This window comes from Pteropus vampyrus, unplaced genomic scaffold (genome assembly GCF_000151845.1).
Source record: "Pteropus vampyrus isolate Shadow unplaced genomic scaffold, Pvam_2.0 Scaffold20, whole genome shotgun sequence".
NCBI lineage: Eukaryota > Metazoa > Chordata > Mammalia > Chiroptera > Pteropodidae > Pteropus > Pteropus vampyrus.
This window is the reverse complement of record NW_011888801.1, coordinates 1,284,330-1,300,915: the sequence shown is the minus strand read 5'-3', so window position 1 is coordinate 1,300,915 and position 16,586 is coordinate 1,284,330. Positions and strand designations below refer to the sequence as shown.

At 32.8% G+C, this 16,586-nt stretch overlaps 1 protein-coding gene across 4 annotated transcripts in view; it reads left to right on the top strand.

The window, feature by feature from the left end:
• Nucleotides 1-16,586, top strand: part of PPP3CB (protein phosphatase 3 catalytic subunit beta) — a 43,749-nt gene that overhangs the window by 23,225 nt on the left and 3,938 nt on the right. For 2 of the 4 annotated variants that reach the window (XM_011355232.2, XM_011355236.2), the window contains exons 10-12: nucleotides 5,263-5,340; nucleotides 11,823-11,904; nucleotides 12,640-12,737. In XM_011355232.2, the coding sequence (XP_011353534.1) occupies nucleotides 5,263-5,340; nucleotides 11,823-11,904; nucleotides 12,640-12,737 (258 nt within the window). Of the gene's footprint in view, nucleotides 1-5,262; nucleotides 5,341-11,819; nucleotides 11,905-12,639; nucleotides 12,738-16,586 lie in introns of all 4 variants that reach the window. The other 2 variants (XM_011355233.2, XM_011355231.2) reach the window with 1 other exon arrangement.

Genomic DNA, 16,586 nt, shown 5'->3' with positions numbered 1-16,586 from the left:
AAAGATGAGAAAATTTATCTACTTTCTGTGGATTTCTCTTAAGTGAAGATGGAGAACAGTAGTTTTGTATCAGCATTCTTGCATTTGAAATCTGCTACTAAGTGATCTTTTGCCATTCTAAATTATCTATTATAAGGTGAGAAAATATTCAAACCTTTTGACCATTTTTATTGTTTTTCTATGGATCTTCTCTAAATTACATCTTTCTAAAACCGAAGCCCAGATTTGAACATTATATGCAAATAGAATCCTAAACAATGTTCAGTGCAGTAAGAAAATTTTCTCAGACTTGTTGCATACTTTTCCATTTTAGTACATGTTAACTTTAGATAGTCTGACTACTTCTTGATTCTAATGAAAATTTTCTTTTGGTGTGAAAAGCAGCAAATGATATCTCATTTGTTCTCCTTCAAAAAAGCCAGTTTGACTCTGATCCAGTTCCTCAGAATAAACTAACCAGAGCCAGAGCCTTCCTGAGAGGCTGGTTTAATTTTAAATTTAGATGAAAACAATGTTTTTTAACCTTCTGGGGGATTTTTGTTTCCTTAAAGAAAAACTTATATTGGAAAATTTCCAATATATACAAAGGTAGAGTGAATAATAGGATGAATTCCTATGTACTAATTACTCAGCTTCAACAATTATTATCAAGTCATGGCCAATACTGTGTCATTTATATCCCCATCCACTGATCCCAACCCCCACACCCCACACTTTAAGTCAAGTCTCAGCTATTTTTTTTGTACCTATAAATGTTTTAAATGAATCTCTAAAAGTAAGGACTCTACTTTTAATTAAAGTAACTACACAGAAACTTTAATCTCTTAATACAAAACCCTGATGAAAGTTATGAATCTGATGAAAGTTATGAACTTTTGCCCAGGAAAATTCATGTACAAATACATTTACATTTGTACATACATATAACATTTTCAGGGCACTCAAAGATCTGAATTCAGTTGGTTAACCTCCTCAGGTTTATTGGTCCCAATTTAAGAACCTCTCTTCTAGAGGTTCCAATATGGTGTGATCTTCTTAGAAAGTCATACCTATAAGATTTATTCATTTACTAGATTTTTTTTAAGTGTATTTTATTCACGGTACTTAGGATATAAAAATACAAATAAGATATGGGTCTTTGCAGATTAATAATGGACTTAAGCTACATAAATGATGATAAAATATAATGTAATAATCACTCTCAGATAAGCATAGTTTTATAGGAATTAAGAGAGATTATATCTGTCAGAGGGATTAAAGTAGCATTTGAACTGGGGCTTGAAGAATGGTAGAATTGCGCTGGTAGATAGTGCACAGGAATTCTCGGTAAGAGAACTTGTCAAGCCCCAGTCTGAAAGCAAGAAAGCATAAGGTCACTGACAAATGTTAAGGGGTTCAATTGATTAGCGAGTAAGATGTATGAAGGATAGGAGTAGAAAAAGAATGAAAATTTAAGTCATGTTTAGATTGTGAGTATCTTGATCACACAGAGAATTTGGAACTTTGATAAATGGTGGGAAGCAACTGAAAGAGAATATGACGATGATAGTCATTAGGAAAACTACTCTGGTGAAAGGACTGGAAGGAAGGCTATGGGTTGGGAGACCTTTTGTGAAGCTGTATCAAGAGTCAAATGGAAACATAATGAAGCTGTGGTAGGGTTAGGAGAGCAGGCGAGAACCACAAGAACTATAGAAGTAGAATAAGTGAGACTTAACAAGGATTGCATGTTTAAGGTGAGGGAATGGTTGGATGTTTTGAGTCTGGTAATGATAGTGCCATTAACACCCTCAGATGAAAACCACTGTCATTCTATCGAGCCCTCACTCTGGTTTTAGCTGCTCTTCAACGTCATTGGAATCGCTAGGCCTTTGACTATGTCATTTTCTTATTAGTCAGACCTCTCCTTGTCTCTCTTCTTAACATACCCTCAAACTCCTTTCTCTCTCGTTTTTCTGCGTTATTAGTCCTATAACTCACCTCCAGCAAAGTCCAGCTATCCATTTTCTCCATTCTTACAGCCAAGGTATGGAGTATTGCTAGAGATATTTATACATCAAAATATTTGATTTCTAGCATTAGCTGGGCTCTCAGTAGTACCCAACATCCTTTATGTCACTGGTCTGCTTCGTCTCCCATTTCCTTTAGGATAGTCTAAATTTTCATCCTTTTTTTTTTCAAACACTTTCTTTTTCCAGCCACTTGCCTCACTCTCAGAGAAAACACATACCATTCGTGGGAGCTTTCTCTACTTACTGTTTTTCTGTTTTATAAGCTGAACTCATCTCGAATTCTTGTCTTGTCCCTGGATTCAATTATCCTTCTGCTTTTTTAGGAACCTTGCTTCATCAGTTAGGTCCTCTATATCTTCAAACTTTCTCTACTAAACTCTTGTATACATTATTTCAATTTGTCTGATATTTAAATTTAAAAAATTTCCTCCACCTGGTATCTTTCTTTGGCTAGCTACTCTTATGATGTTACTCTCTTGCCTTTCCTTCACAGCTAAGCCTCTGGATGAAAAGTACTATATACTTAAAAGCTACTATTTAGTATCAATAAAAGGTTTCTGGTAGCCTTCAAGATAAACCTTAACCTGTCACACATGGTTTTTGGACCATCCCCACTTTCTCTTTCATATTGTCTAACACAGCACAGCCAATTTCCTTGGTATGTTGTGCTCTTGAAGTATCATGCCTTCATTCTTTTTATTTTTTTCGTAACAGCTTTATTGAGATATAATTCACATACTGTACAATTAACCTATTTAAATTGGACAGTTTGGTGGTTTTTGGTATAGTCAGAGTTGTGCAGTACAATCAATTTTGAAACATTTTCATAATCCTTCCAAAAGAAACCTTATGTCTCTTAATAGTCACTCCTCATGCCCGCCCCTCCTTGCAACCACTAATAGGCAACCACTAATCCCTTTTCTTCATAGATTTGCCTATTCTGGACATTTTACATAAATGGAATCATAAAATGTGGTCTCTTATGACTGGCTTCTTTCTATAATGTGTTCAGGGTTCATGCATGTAGTAGCATGAATCAGTACTTTATTCCTTTTGGGGACCAAGTAATATTCTGTTGTATGGACATACTACCTTTTGTTTATCCATTCATCTGTTGGTGGACATTTAGTTGTTTCTACTTTTTGACTGTTACGAATAATGCTGCGACAAACATTTGTGTACAAATTTTTGTGTAGACATACTTTTTCATTTTTCTTAGGTATAGAACTATGAGTAGAATTACTGGATCATATGATAACTATGTTTAACCTTTTCAGGATCCGCCAAACTGTTGTCCAAGGCAGCTGTGCAATGTACATCAGTCCCAATTTTTTCATATCTTTGCCAATTCTTGTTGTTATAGCTATCATATTGGAATGAAGTTGTCATTGTAGTTTTGATTTGCATTTCCCTAATGAATGATGATGTTGAGTGTATTTTCATGTACTTATTGGCCATTTGCATATCTTCTTTAAAGAAATGTTTATTTAAATTCTTTATTCAGTTTTAAATGGGTTATCTTTTTGTTATAGAGTTGTAAGAGTTCTTTATATATTCTAGATACAAGTCCTTTATTAGATATTTGATTTGCAAATATTTTCTCCTGTTTTATGGATTGTCTTTTTACTTTCTGGATGGTGTCCTTCGAAACCATTGCCTAATCCAAGATTTACCTCTCTGTCTTCTAAGAGTTTATAGTTTTAGCTCTTAACATTTAGGTCTTTGATCCATTTTCAGTTAATTTTTGTATATGGTGTGAAGTGGGGGTGGTCCAACTTCTTTCCTTTGCATATAGATATCCAGTTTCCCACTACCATTTCTCAAAAAGACTATTCTTTCCCCCACTGAATTGTTTTGGCACTCCTGTTGAAAATCAGTTGACCTTAAATGTGAGGTTTTATTTCTGGACTCTCAATTCTGTTTCATTGATCTATATGACTACTTCATTCTCTTTCTAACTTTTATTTATAGAATGCCTCATCTGTCTTTTCTACCTGGCAAACTCCTACTTCGTGATTCCTCTACCTTCCTTTTCCCAGATCTTTTACATACCTGTGCATACTTACAGCATAGTGCTCATCACTTGTGTGTGTGTGTGTGTGTGTGCTTGTGTGTCCTTCAGTAGTTAGTAAGCTTTTGGAGAGTTGTGACTGGACCTTTTATTTCCAAATCCCAGAGCTTTAGCACAGTGTCTGACATGTGCTTCGCTATTAATATGTTTATAGGAGGAATAATAGGGATGATGATGAATTTTGTTTTGGATGTGTTCATTTCTAGGTGTCATCAGAACATCCAGGCATTTTTATTTATTAATTGAAATTTTCTTTTTTATTTTACTCATTTGTCAGATATTTATTGGATGCCTGTCATGTGCCAGGCATTATACTAGGCTCTGGGGAATACAATGGCAAACAAAACAACACTCTGCACTCATGAAGCTTTCATTTTAGTAGAGGAAACAGACAGTATACAAATAGTTGAAAATGGTTGCTGATCAAAACCAGCAAGGAAATACAGACTTTGAAAAGAGAGGTCAAGACTGGTGATAATAGAATTTGGAATCATCTTCAAAAAGGTGATACTTTATATAGGAATGGATGGGATCACCAAGAAATTTGAGCATGTAAAAAAATCAGTACTGCATAGAGAATCTTCAGAATATCTAAATTTTGGGGAAAATGGTTTAAAAAGTAGGAAAACCATGAGTAGAATCCTGGAAACCAAGGGAAAAGAGAAGGGAAAGATATAGAGAATGGTAAAGGTGGATTAAGTCTAAGAAAGAACCATGGGTTTAGGTTGTTAGATAGTCATTAGCAATCTTAATTAAGTTTCAGAGAGTTACTGGGGCCAGTCTTTAAAATATTCAGTTCTGGAGCTTTTTTGCAATAGTGGAATTGTGCCATGATTTTTTTTTCTTACTCATTAATGCTATATTCAGATATGAAGAATTTAAATATATATATGTAGGTGTTTTTCATCTCTTTTCTTATCTCTGTAGGGCTTCATTTTTTTTCTGAGAGACCAGAAAACTTATTCCATAAAGAATCTCTCTCAGACTTGTTAAACGTTGAATTTATTTTATTGTGAAACTTTTGTATCTTTTAATTCCATCATTTCTGCTATCAGAATGTGTTAGTCTTCTTGGGTTAAAAATCACCCGACCACTTATATGAATAGTTGCTATATATACAGATAGTTGAATATGGGCAGCTAACATATAACTTTTTTTTGTTTTTTGTTTTTGGAATAGTGACCGAAATGTTGGTTAATGTTCTGAGTATTTGCTCCGATGATGAACTGATGACTGAAGGTGAAGACCAGTTTGATGGTATGATTATTCATTTTACTATTTTTTATTGTGAAATGTATTATAACTTCCCAGCTTCAGTACACACTCTTTTGCAAAACATAGTCATTGTTTTCAAATGACTGTTATTCGATAAGTGACAAGGCACTTTTTCAGATATTTATTTTAAGATTTTAAAATAATTTTAGTGATTTTATTTTGTTTTTCTGTTGGTATGGGGAAGATGATGAATTTGAGGAAGGGGAAATTTGGAAGAAAGATCAGAAGGAAAGGAAAATTGATGGTTTAAAAGGATGTGGTTCTTCATGAATATAGACACTGCTTAGAGAAGGAAGGATAAAAATGGTTATTTCATTGGTACAGAATTCTTAGTGCAACAGAAACATACTTAAACCCCCAGTGTTATTGTTACTTCTTCCTTTCAAAAACCAAAGTAGGCTGTCCCAACTTATGAATGGTTGTGTTCTAAGAAACCACTTGTTAGTTTAGTTTGAGATTCAGAAAGCATTTTTTTCTGTAGAAACAAGGTTATATGTAGTTGTTAGTTTTTATGTAAGCCAACCAGCCTATGTACCTAATGTGCATGTATAGTATAAATTAATACCATAGAAACAAAATCCTTTTTATTGTTGTTTTGAACTTTTTATTTAAAACTTTTAAATTTAAATATTTGTTTAAATTTAGTTGAGTAAACAAGGATGTAAACAACTTGTGAACTGAAAACTATTTCCTTCCATATGCCTCTCACACCTTTGTTGTAGCAGTTTTCATAGTTAGTCAGTATACATATGTTTCCATGTATTAACATGGTTTACATATTGGTAAAATTTAATAGCTACGTATTTCTAAGTGTATTAATATATAATAATTTTCATAGTTTGTTTCATATTATTTGGCATTTGGGTGGCTTTAAATTTTCCTTATTATGAATAGCATGCAATAAGCATATTTGTACAAGTTTTTATTTTCCTTTTTGGAATAAATTTCTTGAAGAGAACTATAGAGTTAAAGAATATAAATTTTAGCTTCATTATTTTAGCTATGAACTGCCAGATTACTTTGCAAAAGAACTGGACCAAGATGAAGCGCTTCCAGCAATTAATCTATAGACCTATTTCTCCACAGGCCCACCTCATTGAGTTTTGGTGATTTTTACTTATTTTGCTTGGTGGCTATCCAGTAGTAAATTACAGTTGGTTTAATTTACATTTCCTTGATTTCAGCGATGCTAAGGAAAAAATTACTTTACTTTTCCAACTGTGTAAGCTATCCATTTTAACTGACCACTTATCAAGTAAAATCTAAGTAAAAACTATTTAGATATTTTTCTACTTACAAACAGGTTTTATTCTTAAACCCTGTTGTAAGCCTATTTGTTCAAATTACAAAGTGATTGTGTACAAGTGTCTTCTTATTGCCATCTGTTGGTGGCAGGCAGAGATGTGCTTTTACTCTGGCTTGTAGTTTTGTTAACTGAAATAAATTATATCAGTTCTTTTTTTGGTTTGAGTAATAAGCTTTAATGAATAATATTTATTTTCCCTTATTTTAATTCTCCTTTTCATGTTTGTGTAGAAGTTTTTAGTTCTAATATATCTGTCTTTTCCATAAAATTTTAAAATAGTGTTAATTAAATATTTCTTTTCCCTGTTCTGCTACCACCTCTCTAAGACTAGGTCTGGGTTCAGATTCTAGTTCCTTAAAATAACTATGTAGTCTCAGGCAAGTTACTTAACCTTACTGAGCCTCAGTTTTCTTATCTTCAAAATGAAGATAATAGTACCTACTTTATAATATAGATATTGATATAACGACTGAAATAATGTTTGATACATAGCCCACTAATGTTTTCAGATACATTTTTCTGTTAATTTTTCAGATTTTGAGAAATATCGGAGTTCTTATTAGTGTTACATTAAATCTATATCTAAATCTTGGAATTTTTTAAAATATAATATTTAGTTTTCTAAACTAAGATCAAGATCTCTTGCTCTATATAATTAGTTCATTTCTATAATTATTCTGTTTAATATATTTATATATAATTAGTCCATTTAAGTTAGTTTTTCTTTAAAAAATCTGTTATTACCGAGTTAAATTAATACTTTAGTATTTTATATTATTATTATAACTGGTATCTCAACATATTTTCTGTATATAAGTAATTATATATTTGTGGGTTTATCTTATGTTCAGTAACTTGGATCAGAAAAATTATTTCCTACGGTAATTTTTATTTTGTTTTCCTTAACTTGAAAATATATCATTTGCATGAGGCTGATATTATTATTTATTTTTTATATTTTTACCTATAATTTCTTTTTATTCTTTAGAAATTTATATCAATATTGCTGACAATGCGATAAATAGGAGTGGTGATAGGTAGTGCTTTAGTCCTCTTCCTCTAATAAGAAGGAAAAAATTTCCTTAGTAAGTCTAATATAGTACTTGGTTTAGATATCTATGATTTATATGAATATAGACATGGAATCATTTTTTGGGATTCAACCAGGAATAAATATAAAATGTCATTATATTCCTTATAATGAGATTTAATGTGTCTTATCAATATTTTTCCTATCAATGATAAATTATACTTATTTATTCACTTGTTATATCATTATGTTCCAGAGATGAATCACATTTAATCATTAAAGATTAATGATTAATCTTAATGAGGCAATGCAATTTAGTGGACAGGATCAATGATTCAGGTATCTTGGAGCTACCATTATAACTAGCCATGTAATCTTGGAAAAGATAGCTAATTTCTCAGGATGTTCTCATCCACAGATTGAGGAAATAGGATGAAATTTCTTTCCCACTCTTAAATAATTTAAGTAATCGGGAGCACCATTTATGACAGTGTTTCTATGGGAAAAAACACTGAGTTCTTCATTTCTTCACCTTTATACTATCAAGTATTAGGAGCTGGGACTCCAAGAAAATTTTAAGAATACGGGTCTGGGAGTTTGCATGGAGGAATGAGAGTGGTTTAAGAGAGAAAGAACATAGAGGAATGGAGGTAAAAGGGCGGAAATTAGGATAGATACTAGGATAGGGCAGGGAAAAGAACTACTGGAACTAGGTTTATTTCCCTTCCTTATTCATATTCCCTTATTTCTTCCCTTTAACTCTGTTCATCTTTTCTCCTTTCCTTTCACCGTGATAGCATGCCTTATGTCCTCTCCTCCTTTTCCTTCTCACCAGTGGAACCATCCTATGGACTGGGCCTGGGGAGAAATCTGACTTAGAAAGAAAATTTGGTGGGGCAAGTATTGCTGTGGAGGCAGAATAAGGGTTTAGCTTGTCTGTGGGGAAAGGGAGAGAGCAAGGTTGGTGATTAGGAAGGAAAGAGTAGTTTTTCTATATTTAAGTTTGAAATCGAGTAAAGGAATAAGTTTCTCTTCTTAAGTGATGGTCTTTGGTTTTGTATGTGTGAGGTTATTTTTAAAGGAGAATAGATAAACATGTTACATGTATAAATGCACAAGAATTTCTTTTAGAGGTATTTATTTAATTAAAGAAAAAATATTTGAACACTTGATTTCTGTGATATTTAGAATGCACACTATTTCAGATAATTTTTTTATCTTGAGTTTGATAAAGGAAATACGTAATCTACGTGCTGTAGTTTTACTAAACTAAAACTTTGCATTTCCTATAATGGAATCACGTATCTCAGCATTAAAGTAGAAGATATGGAAAGCCCAAATGAAACATCTCTGCTGATTTGAAACAATCTGTTGCTGTTTCTGCAAAAAAAAATTCCTCAAACTCTCAGGTTCTATTAGGAACAGAAGGTACATGCTGTGGCTCCTGAGTATGTGCAAAAGTTCTGCAATTCAGATTCAGGAAATTCTGTGCCCTTGTTATTATGGACTGTGGGAGGCTTAGCCTTTCCTTTATTGGGAGTGGATGAGATTTTCCATTGAGGTAGTTTATAAAGTTACCAACATTTCTCTGTATAAACTACAGATTTTTGCAGATGTTGGTATCCTGAAGAACCACATGAGTTTGTACCTCATTTGTGTCATTACCTTTCACTTAACATACTTCCATGGGTGACATACTTCCTTAGGGATATCAGTATAATGTGCGATTGTTGTTAGCACAGTCTTTTATCAGTCTTATGTGTTTTTCACGTGTATTTTTCTGTCCCTAATTTGTCTGCTTTCATTAAGTATTATAGTCATTCTTTCTATAATTTCTTCTGAACACATATCTTTTAAGAAATCTTTCCTTTAGAGCTTTACACAGTGGCATCCTTCTTTTATTCGCCAGATCCTACAGTACTACATTTTTCAAATTTCAAATATAAGGGCCTTCATTTTTCTCTCTTTCTTTCTACATTCATTCTTCAGTACCACTGCCAAGTTAAATCTCTATCTTTTTATTTGTCTCAACCACCTTTTCTCCATCATTCACTTCCTTTTTTCTGGACTCTCCATCTGAAGAACGGCTCATATATGGCAATAAAAAAGGTACAGACCAGACAGAGTAACATTGTTTTGAAATATGACTTCATAAGTTATCCTCATATCCATGTAAGTTAGCACATTCGTTGAGTACTGTTTATGCAGAGTCCTCTTGGGCCTTGTGCAAATTTAGTTTAAGTTTTATCTAAGTTAGAATTTGATGTTTTTGGAAGTCATATTCCAAGATATCTGTCTTTCTGTGCATGGAAATATTTTCCCTCTTTTTCATTCCTCTTGTTTTTAAATTTCATTCTTTTACTTATTTGTAATGTTTTGTACTTTTCCCTGCATGATTAGGGGTGTTTGATTGTCTGTCTTATTCCCCAAAGTAATTTTACTGTGGACATTTACTTTAATATTATGCATGACATGTTTGTAGACTGATTTAAAATCCTGATTTGTACTGTTTTTATATTCCAGTGAATTTTTAAATTTGAAATCAGTATTGTTTACATATCATTCAGTTTTACAGATATATAAATTAAGACTGAAAATATGAATATACCTCATTACAGCCATCTTCCCCCATCCCTGTACTCCTCTCCTATTTAAAAAAATTCTATTTCAAAACAGAATGTCCAAAATGACATATTATTTGAAGAGGATCAGACTTTATGTCCTTACACAAGACACTTAGTGAACTTTGTCTATAAAATGAGGAGATTGAACTTTGCACTATCTCTTAATGTCTCTTCAGATTCTAATATTCTATGATTCTGAGACTTCTAGTAATTTTTTTAACATCTTAAAAATACTTGTGTAGTGCTGGAGTACCTGCATAGTTTTTGACTTGTAAAAGCTGTAGCTTCAGTGCTCATAATATTACCCTTAAGAGCACCATAAACATGGTTGTGGAGCCTATTTTCTCTAAAATATGTTTTTTGTTTTCATCTTTGAAATTGGATTTCTTTTTCTGTTTCCTTGCAGGAAGGTCCAGTCATCTTCTTAGTTGTTAATTATATGTATTTGTGGGATGCTTGAATTTTAAATGAAATGTTCTAGCCCAGAAGACGGTGGTTGTTCAGATCTCTGTATACCTAAAGCCCCTATTGATCTAGTGTCTTTAGCTTTTCCTTAACCTTCGCAACCATGATGCTTCCATATGTGTGTTTTCATCACATTGAAGCACAGTTCTACAGCAGCACACTCTTGGGTTCAGAGTGATTCTAGTTGCTATATATGAGATGACAAGACTGATGAGGTTGTTATTGTTCTTTCTGGAAGCTAAGGAAAGGAAGATAGAACCTTTCAGTGTTTCGTCAGCCAAAGATCCAGTTATTTTGGTATATTCTCTTCTGTATCAGTCATAGGTAGCACAGCTAACCCTTTAGAAATGAAGCATTAGTGATCTAAATTTTAGCCATGTGTTTTTTAAGGAGTCTTTTCTTATTGCTCACTATCCTTGTGTCATAATCACCTAGGGATGTAAGAGCTTGTATATATTTGCATGACCACAGGGGATACCTAGTTCATGAGGTTGTGCATAGTTCTGGGTTACCTGCACAGTAGTCGCTTCATACCACTGTTTTTAGACAGCAAGGGAGCTTATTTTGTCATAGTATGATGATATATTTCCCGCCTGCATGTCAAAGGCTTTTATAATAGTTAAACAGAAGACTATATAGGCTGTTACCAATTCTTATCTATTAGTTTGCATGTCATCATCTCATGAGAATTTAAAACTCTAGGATAGTTGTTGTTATTACTTCATCCTCTGGTTTGTGATTCAGCTGGGCTTTAGTTTCTTTCCCATTGCCGTTTTACGGATTAGTAGTGTGAGAGTCATAGTTTGTAGATTACTTTTCTTTTGTATCTGTATCAGATCCCAGTATTAGACCAGTGCTGAGTTAAACATTGAAGGAGTGAGAAGCTTTTTGGCATGACTTCATCTTAGTCTCTTCCATGTGCGCTGGTGGCAGGGGGCTTGGCGGTGGTTCAGATGAGTATGAAACAGGCTAAAAGAATAATGCAGGCGTGAATGCCCTAAACTTGAGTCTTTCTTTCTATTTATTCCATTGAAAGTAGGTTCAGCTGCAGCCCGGAAAGAAATCATAAGAAACAAAATTCGAGCAATTGGCAAGATGGCAAGGGTCTTCTCTGTTCTCAGGTAATGATACATTTTTCTGAATATTTGTTTTATAGAAATTACTTTTATTGTATTTTGTTACAAGCAGTAGCCTGTTTGACATCTAAAAGCACTGTAGTAGCATTCTTCCTATAAAGAAGTTAGTTATACATTTACATATTGAAGAGGGGAACACAAGTCCCTTCAAAACTAAGGTTTTTGACCCTTGTTGCTCACCTTTTATTATTGCTCACCTTTGGTGTCTCTTGTCCTTCTGTGATGAAATTACTAAATCTACACATTGAAAATTAGAACAGGATAAGAAGAGGGCACTTTTTAGAGGGCATCTGTTTAGGAACTCTCTTTCGCTGGAGCCACAGATTGTCTTCCTGAGATTAATTCAGGAAGACCAGGCTTACAGGTGTACATGAATGGATCAGTCTTTAAAAATTCATTTGCAAAAGTGATTACATCAGACATTTGAACTTTAAAGCATATAAAATACCGTATTTTCTTAAATGTATAATGCCCATTGATGATGAATCCCACCATATATTAAACTTTTCAGGAAAAACAATATATGTCTCAATTATAAGGTAACCCTCATGTCTGAAACATTTAGAATATGGAAAAATCTATATCTTGGAATTAAGGAAAATATGGTAATAGCAATGCATATCATAAATGATATACATGGCCTACATCTGGACCCATCTCCTCTTTTAAACTAAGTACTTCTTGGAAGTCTCTTATGTTTGTTATATCTCTCTGCTACAGGGAGGAGAGTGAAAGTGTGCTGACACTCAAGGGCCTGACTCCCACAGGGATGTTGCCTAGTGGAGTGTTGGCTGGAGGACGGCAGACCCTGCAAAGTGGTAATGATGTTATGCAACTTGCTGTGCCTCAGATGGACTGGGGCACACCTCACTCTTTTGCTAACAGTACACATAATGCATGCAGGGAATTCCTTCTGCTTTTTAGTTCCTGTCTCAGCAGCTGACACAGGCAGAAAGAATACTATATGATAGGTAGTGTCTGATTAATAATCTGACCAGGGCAGAAAATTGATAGAACGGGTATTCGTTTCAATTGAAAATAATGGTCAGTCTGTCAGCTTTTTGTGAAATGATATGGGAGCAGCTCATATCATAATGTCTGAAATATTTATTCGTTTGTCTAATGCACCTTTTTCTTTTAAAAGCCCCAGTTTCAGAATGTGAATCAAAGATATACCATATCATATTACTAAAATGGAAATGTAATTCCAAGTTCCTTATTTTTTTAATTTATGTAATTGTATTAGACAATGCTTCTATTATCAAATAGTTAATTTTAGAATTAACAATCTGCTTGGGCCCCAGAACATTACTTATGCACTTACTTGCCAAAAGATTTGTGCAAGGTTTTGTATCCTGGTAAATGATGCCAAAATTTGTTTTCTGTGGTGTTTGTCAAATGTTCTATGTATAATTGATTGTCTGTAACATGCTGTTTCCTTCCTCTGCAGATGTAGCTGCTTTCCTAAATCTGTCTGTCTTTCTGTAGGTTAGCTGTATGTCTGTAAAAGTATGTTAAATTACTCTTTCAGACACTTGTGTGTTTTTTGATGTAGAAGCAACTTTGTAGCACCTTTTTTTGAGGTTTGCTGCATTTGTTGCTGCACTTTGTGCATTCTGAACATGAATGTAACATTAGATGTAAGTCATTGTTATAAGAGGTTGAATTTAAATCCTGTAAGTCAAAATTGAAAGGGTGTTATTAAGTGTGCCTTTATTTTGCATGAAAATAAAAAGAATTATACATAAAGCATTCCTGTAATCTGGCTCATTGAATATTTTTTATTAAAAAAACCTAACTTTTTTTGGCGTAAATATTTGCGTAAATACTGGGTTAACTTTTTGAAAGCCCATTAAATAGAAGAGTGTTGTGAATGTTATAGACTATATACACAGTAACTCAAAGTCTAGATTTCTTTTCCTTGCAGTTTTTGGAAAGCAAAAAAATGTAATATCAAAAGCTTAATTTATACGTTTTATTGTAGGCACTTTTGACAGCCCTCCAAGGGTTATTGCTCTATTAAAACAGGCAGCGGCATATCAGATGTTCTCCTTAGTCGTGATTACCAGTTTCTTTTTGGTGTTACAATTAGTGAAATTTTAAAGTAAAAAGAAAGTTTTAACTTAAATTTTTGAATAAATTTAAATTAGATTGGCTTTTCACAATTTTATTTTGTTCAGTCTCATAATAAATGCTTAAATAAATAGAATTTTCCCTGTAGACAAATAATTTCTACTTATAGTCTATACATGTTCTATTTTATATGTTACTGTGTTGTCTGCTACCACCACTGGCATAGATGAGAAATACAACTGTGTTTGAAATTATAGTTTCAGTTTTTTAATCTGAATGAAGTTTGGTTTTTGAATTTTTAAAAATCTGCTTTTATTCTCTTTATATTCCTTGCCCTCTATTTTTCTTATTGTAAACATTAGAAAAAAAAATTAGAAAATAATATGATTAAAACAAATTAAGATCTTAAACATTCAATAAAATTAGCAAGTGTTAATAGAAAAGGATGAATTTTAATAGCTTGAAAAATGTTATACCTTTCTTCCTTTTTGTTCAGAATAGGAAAAGAAAACTGAAAGGGTCTCATGCTTAAATAAATCTACACTACAATCATCTCTCAGTTATCCTCGGATGTATTATTACTTTTGCGATATATCCACAGCAAACCTTTCTTTAGATTTCACAATTAGCACCTGCTAATAACATGCTTTGTTTGCAGCTCAGCACTTCTATTCTTAATTTGCATGCAGCCTGAAGTTCAGTTTTCCAACTTTGAAATCACCCCAACTCCAGGGAGAGTTCAAAAGACAACTTGACTGAAGGGACTCTCTGTTTCCAGCATAGAGCAAGTTACTGGACAGTGCTGAGCTTAAGGGGTCCAATTTGGAAAAGAGATAAGGTCCCTAGCCCTAGTGATGGCTCTTGATAGTGTGGTTTGACCATTTGGTTGAAGCGATTTCCCTAGCATAAGATAAACTAATTTTGAAACAAATAATGAAACTCATACAGAAACTTCAACTTTGTGGGGTTTTCTTAAGTTTATCTAACTTTAAATTTTAGTAAGCATGTTTCTTGATGTGAATAAAGAATTAAGTATTACAAAAAGAAAGTCTTTTCTAAGACCTCAGTCCTATTGTCAGAAAATAAAAAATTGTCTTCTTAATAACTTTAAAGTTAATTTATGAACTGGTTTTCAAGTATTTTAAAGAACTGCACAACTCTATTGGAGTAGGATTTGATATTCCTATTTTATATGCATTTTATTCATGGAAATTTGATTGGGAGCTATATTGCTACCTTCACTAAGACCTATATGGGAAAAGATGTAAACATCTCTTATTTTAGTGTCAAATTTTTCTTCATCATTTATCCTGCGTAGTATTGTGGAATACAGTTTTAACCAGCACTATACTCAAATTTATTAAGGCCATGTCAAGATGCCCTATAAAACTGAAAACAAATAGAGGAAAAATAGTACAGATAGAATTTTGCAATTATCTTTCCAGATTAATGTTTAAGTTCCAAATCACCTTTCAAGTCTAAGCATTTGAGCTTAACATGGTATGCAGTTTTGAGTCTGATAACTATTTTATATTCTGCAAAGAATCTAAGAGCATTTGGAGGCCTCAAGAAAGAACAGAGAATATAATTTGATCTAGAAAATGCTTTTACATATCAAATTAAAAGTCCATAGAATAATTTCAAAAGTATATTGTCACTTTTCATAATGTGAAGATTTTATTAATAGACTTTTAAATTATTGGTACACTCATATAGATACTAATTCTTATAGTGGTAACATGACTTTTTTTAATTGCCATATATAATGCAAGTTATACAATATTTCATATAAAGTCACTTCTGTTACCACACACACTTTAAAAATATTCTGATTGGCATTTTATTTTTTCCCCAGTTTCTGAATTATAAAGAAAACTGTCTACATTTTGAAGAATAGTAGTTCTAGGACTGATCAGTAGAGATGGGTCATTTTCCCAATTTTCTATTTGGGCAAATTCCAAGAGTATTTTTCAAATGTACAGGGCTAGATTTTTTTAAATGGTGATTTGTACAATGGGTATACAATAAGTATAATATTTTCATTTGTAATATAATTCGAAAGTTAAGGAAAATTAATTATCTTATTTAGTGTTCATCCTACATCTTTTGGGCCTCCAATTCATTTTACCATCTGGTTGAGATCAACAACCTTTTCTAATTTAGGCTACTTTAATTCCTTAAATTCATCAATGTCTTAGATTCACATTAATAACTGTTTTGGATAAAATTTATCATTTCTAAATCATATGTACTGCTAAAAGTTTGTTTCAAGAATAATTATTCTAATTGGCCTTATTGTAGAGAAGCAAAATAGAAGAGATGGGGCATTATTGTTCTAAATATTCTGAGTATTCACTTTGGGTAAACTGGGGAATTGGCCATATTGTCAGGCAATATTGTCCTCTTCAATCTTTTGTCCTGGTTCTCAATGTAAGTGGTTATAATTTGAACCCAGAAATGAACCAAAGGAATATTTGAATATAAAATGTATGACTAAATATGTTGAAATTCTCTAAGTGGGGCAGAGACAAGCTTTACCAAGAATGCATTTCTTATTTATATGACCTATACATATATGTCCATATCATGAAACA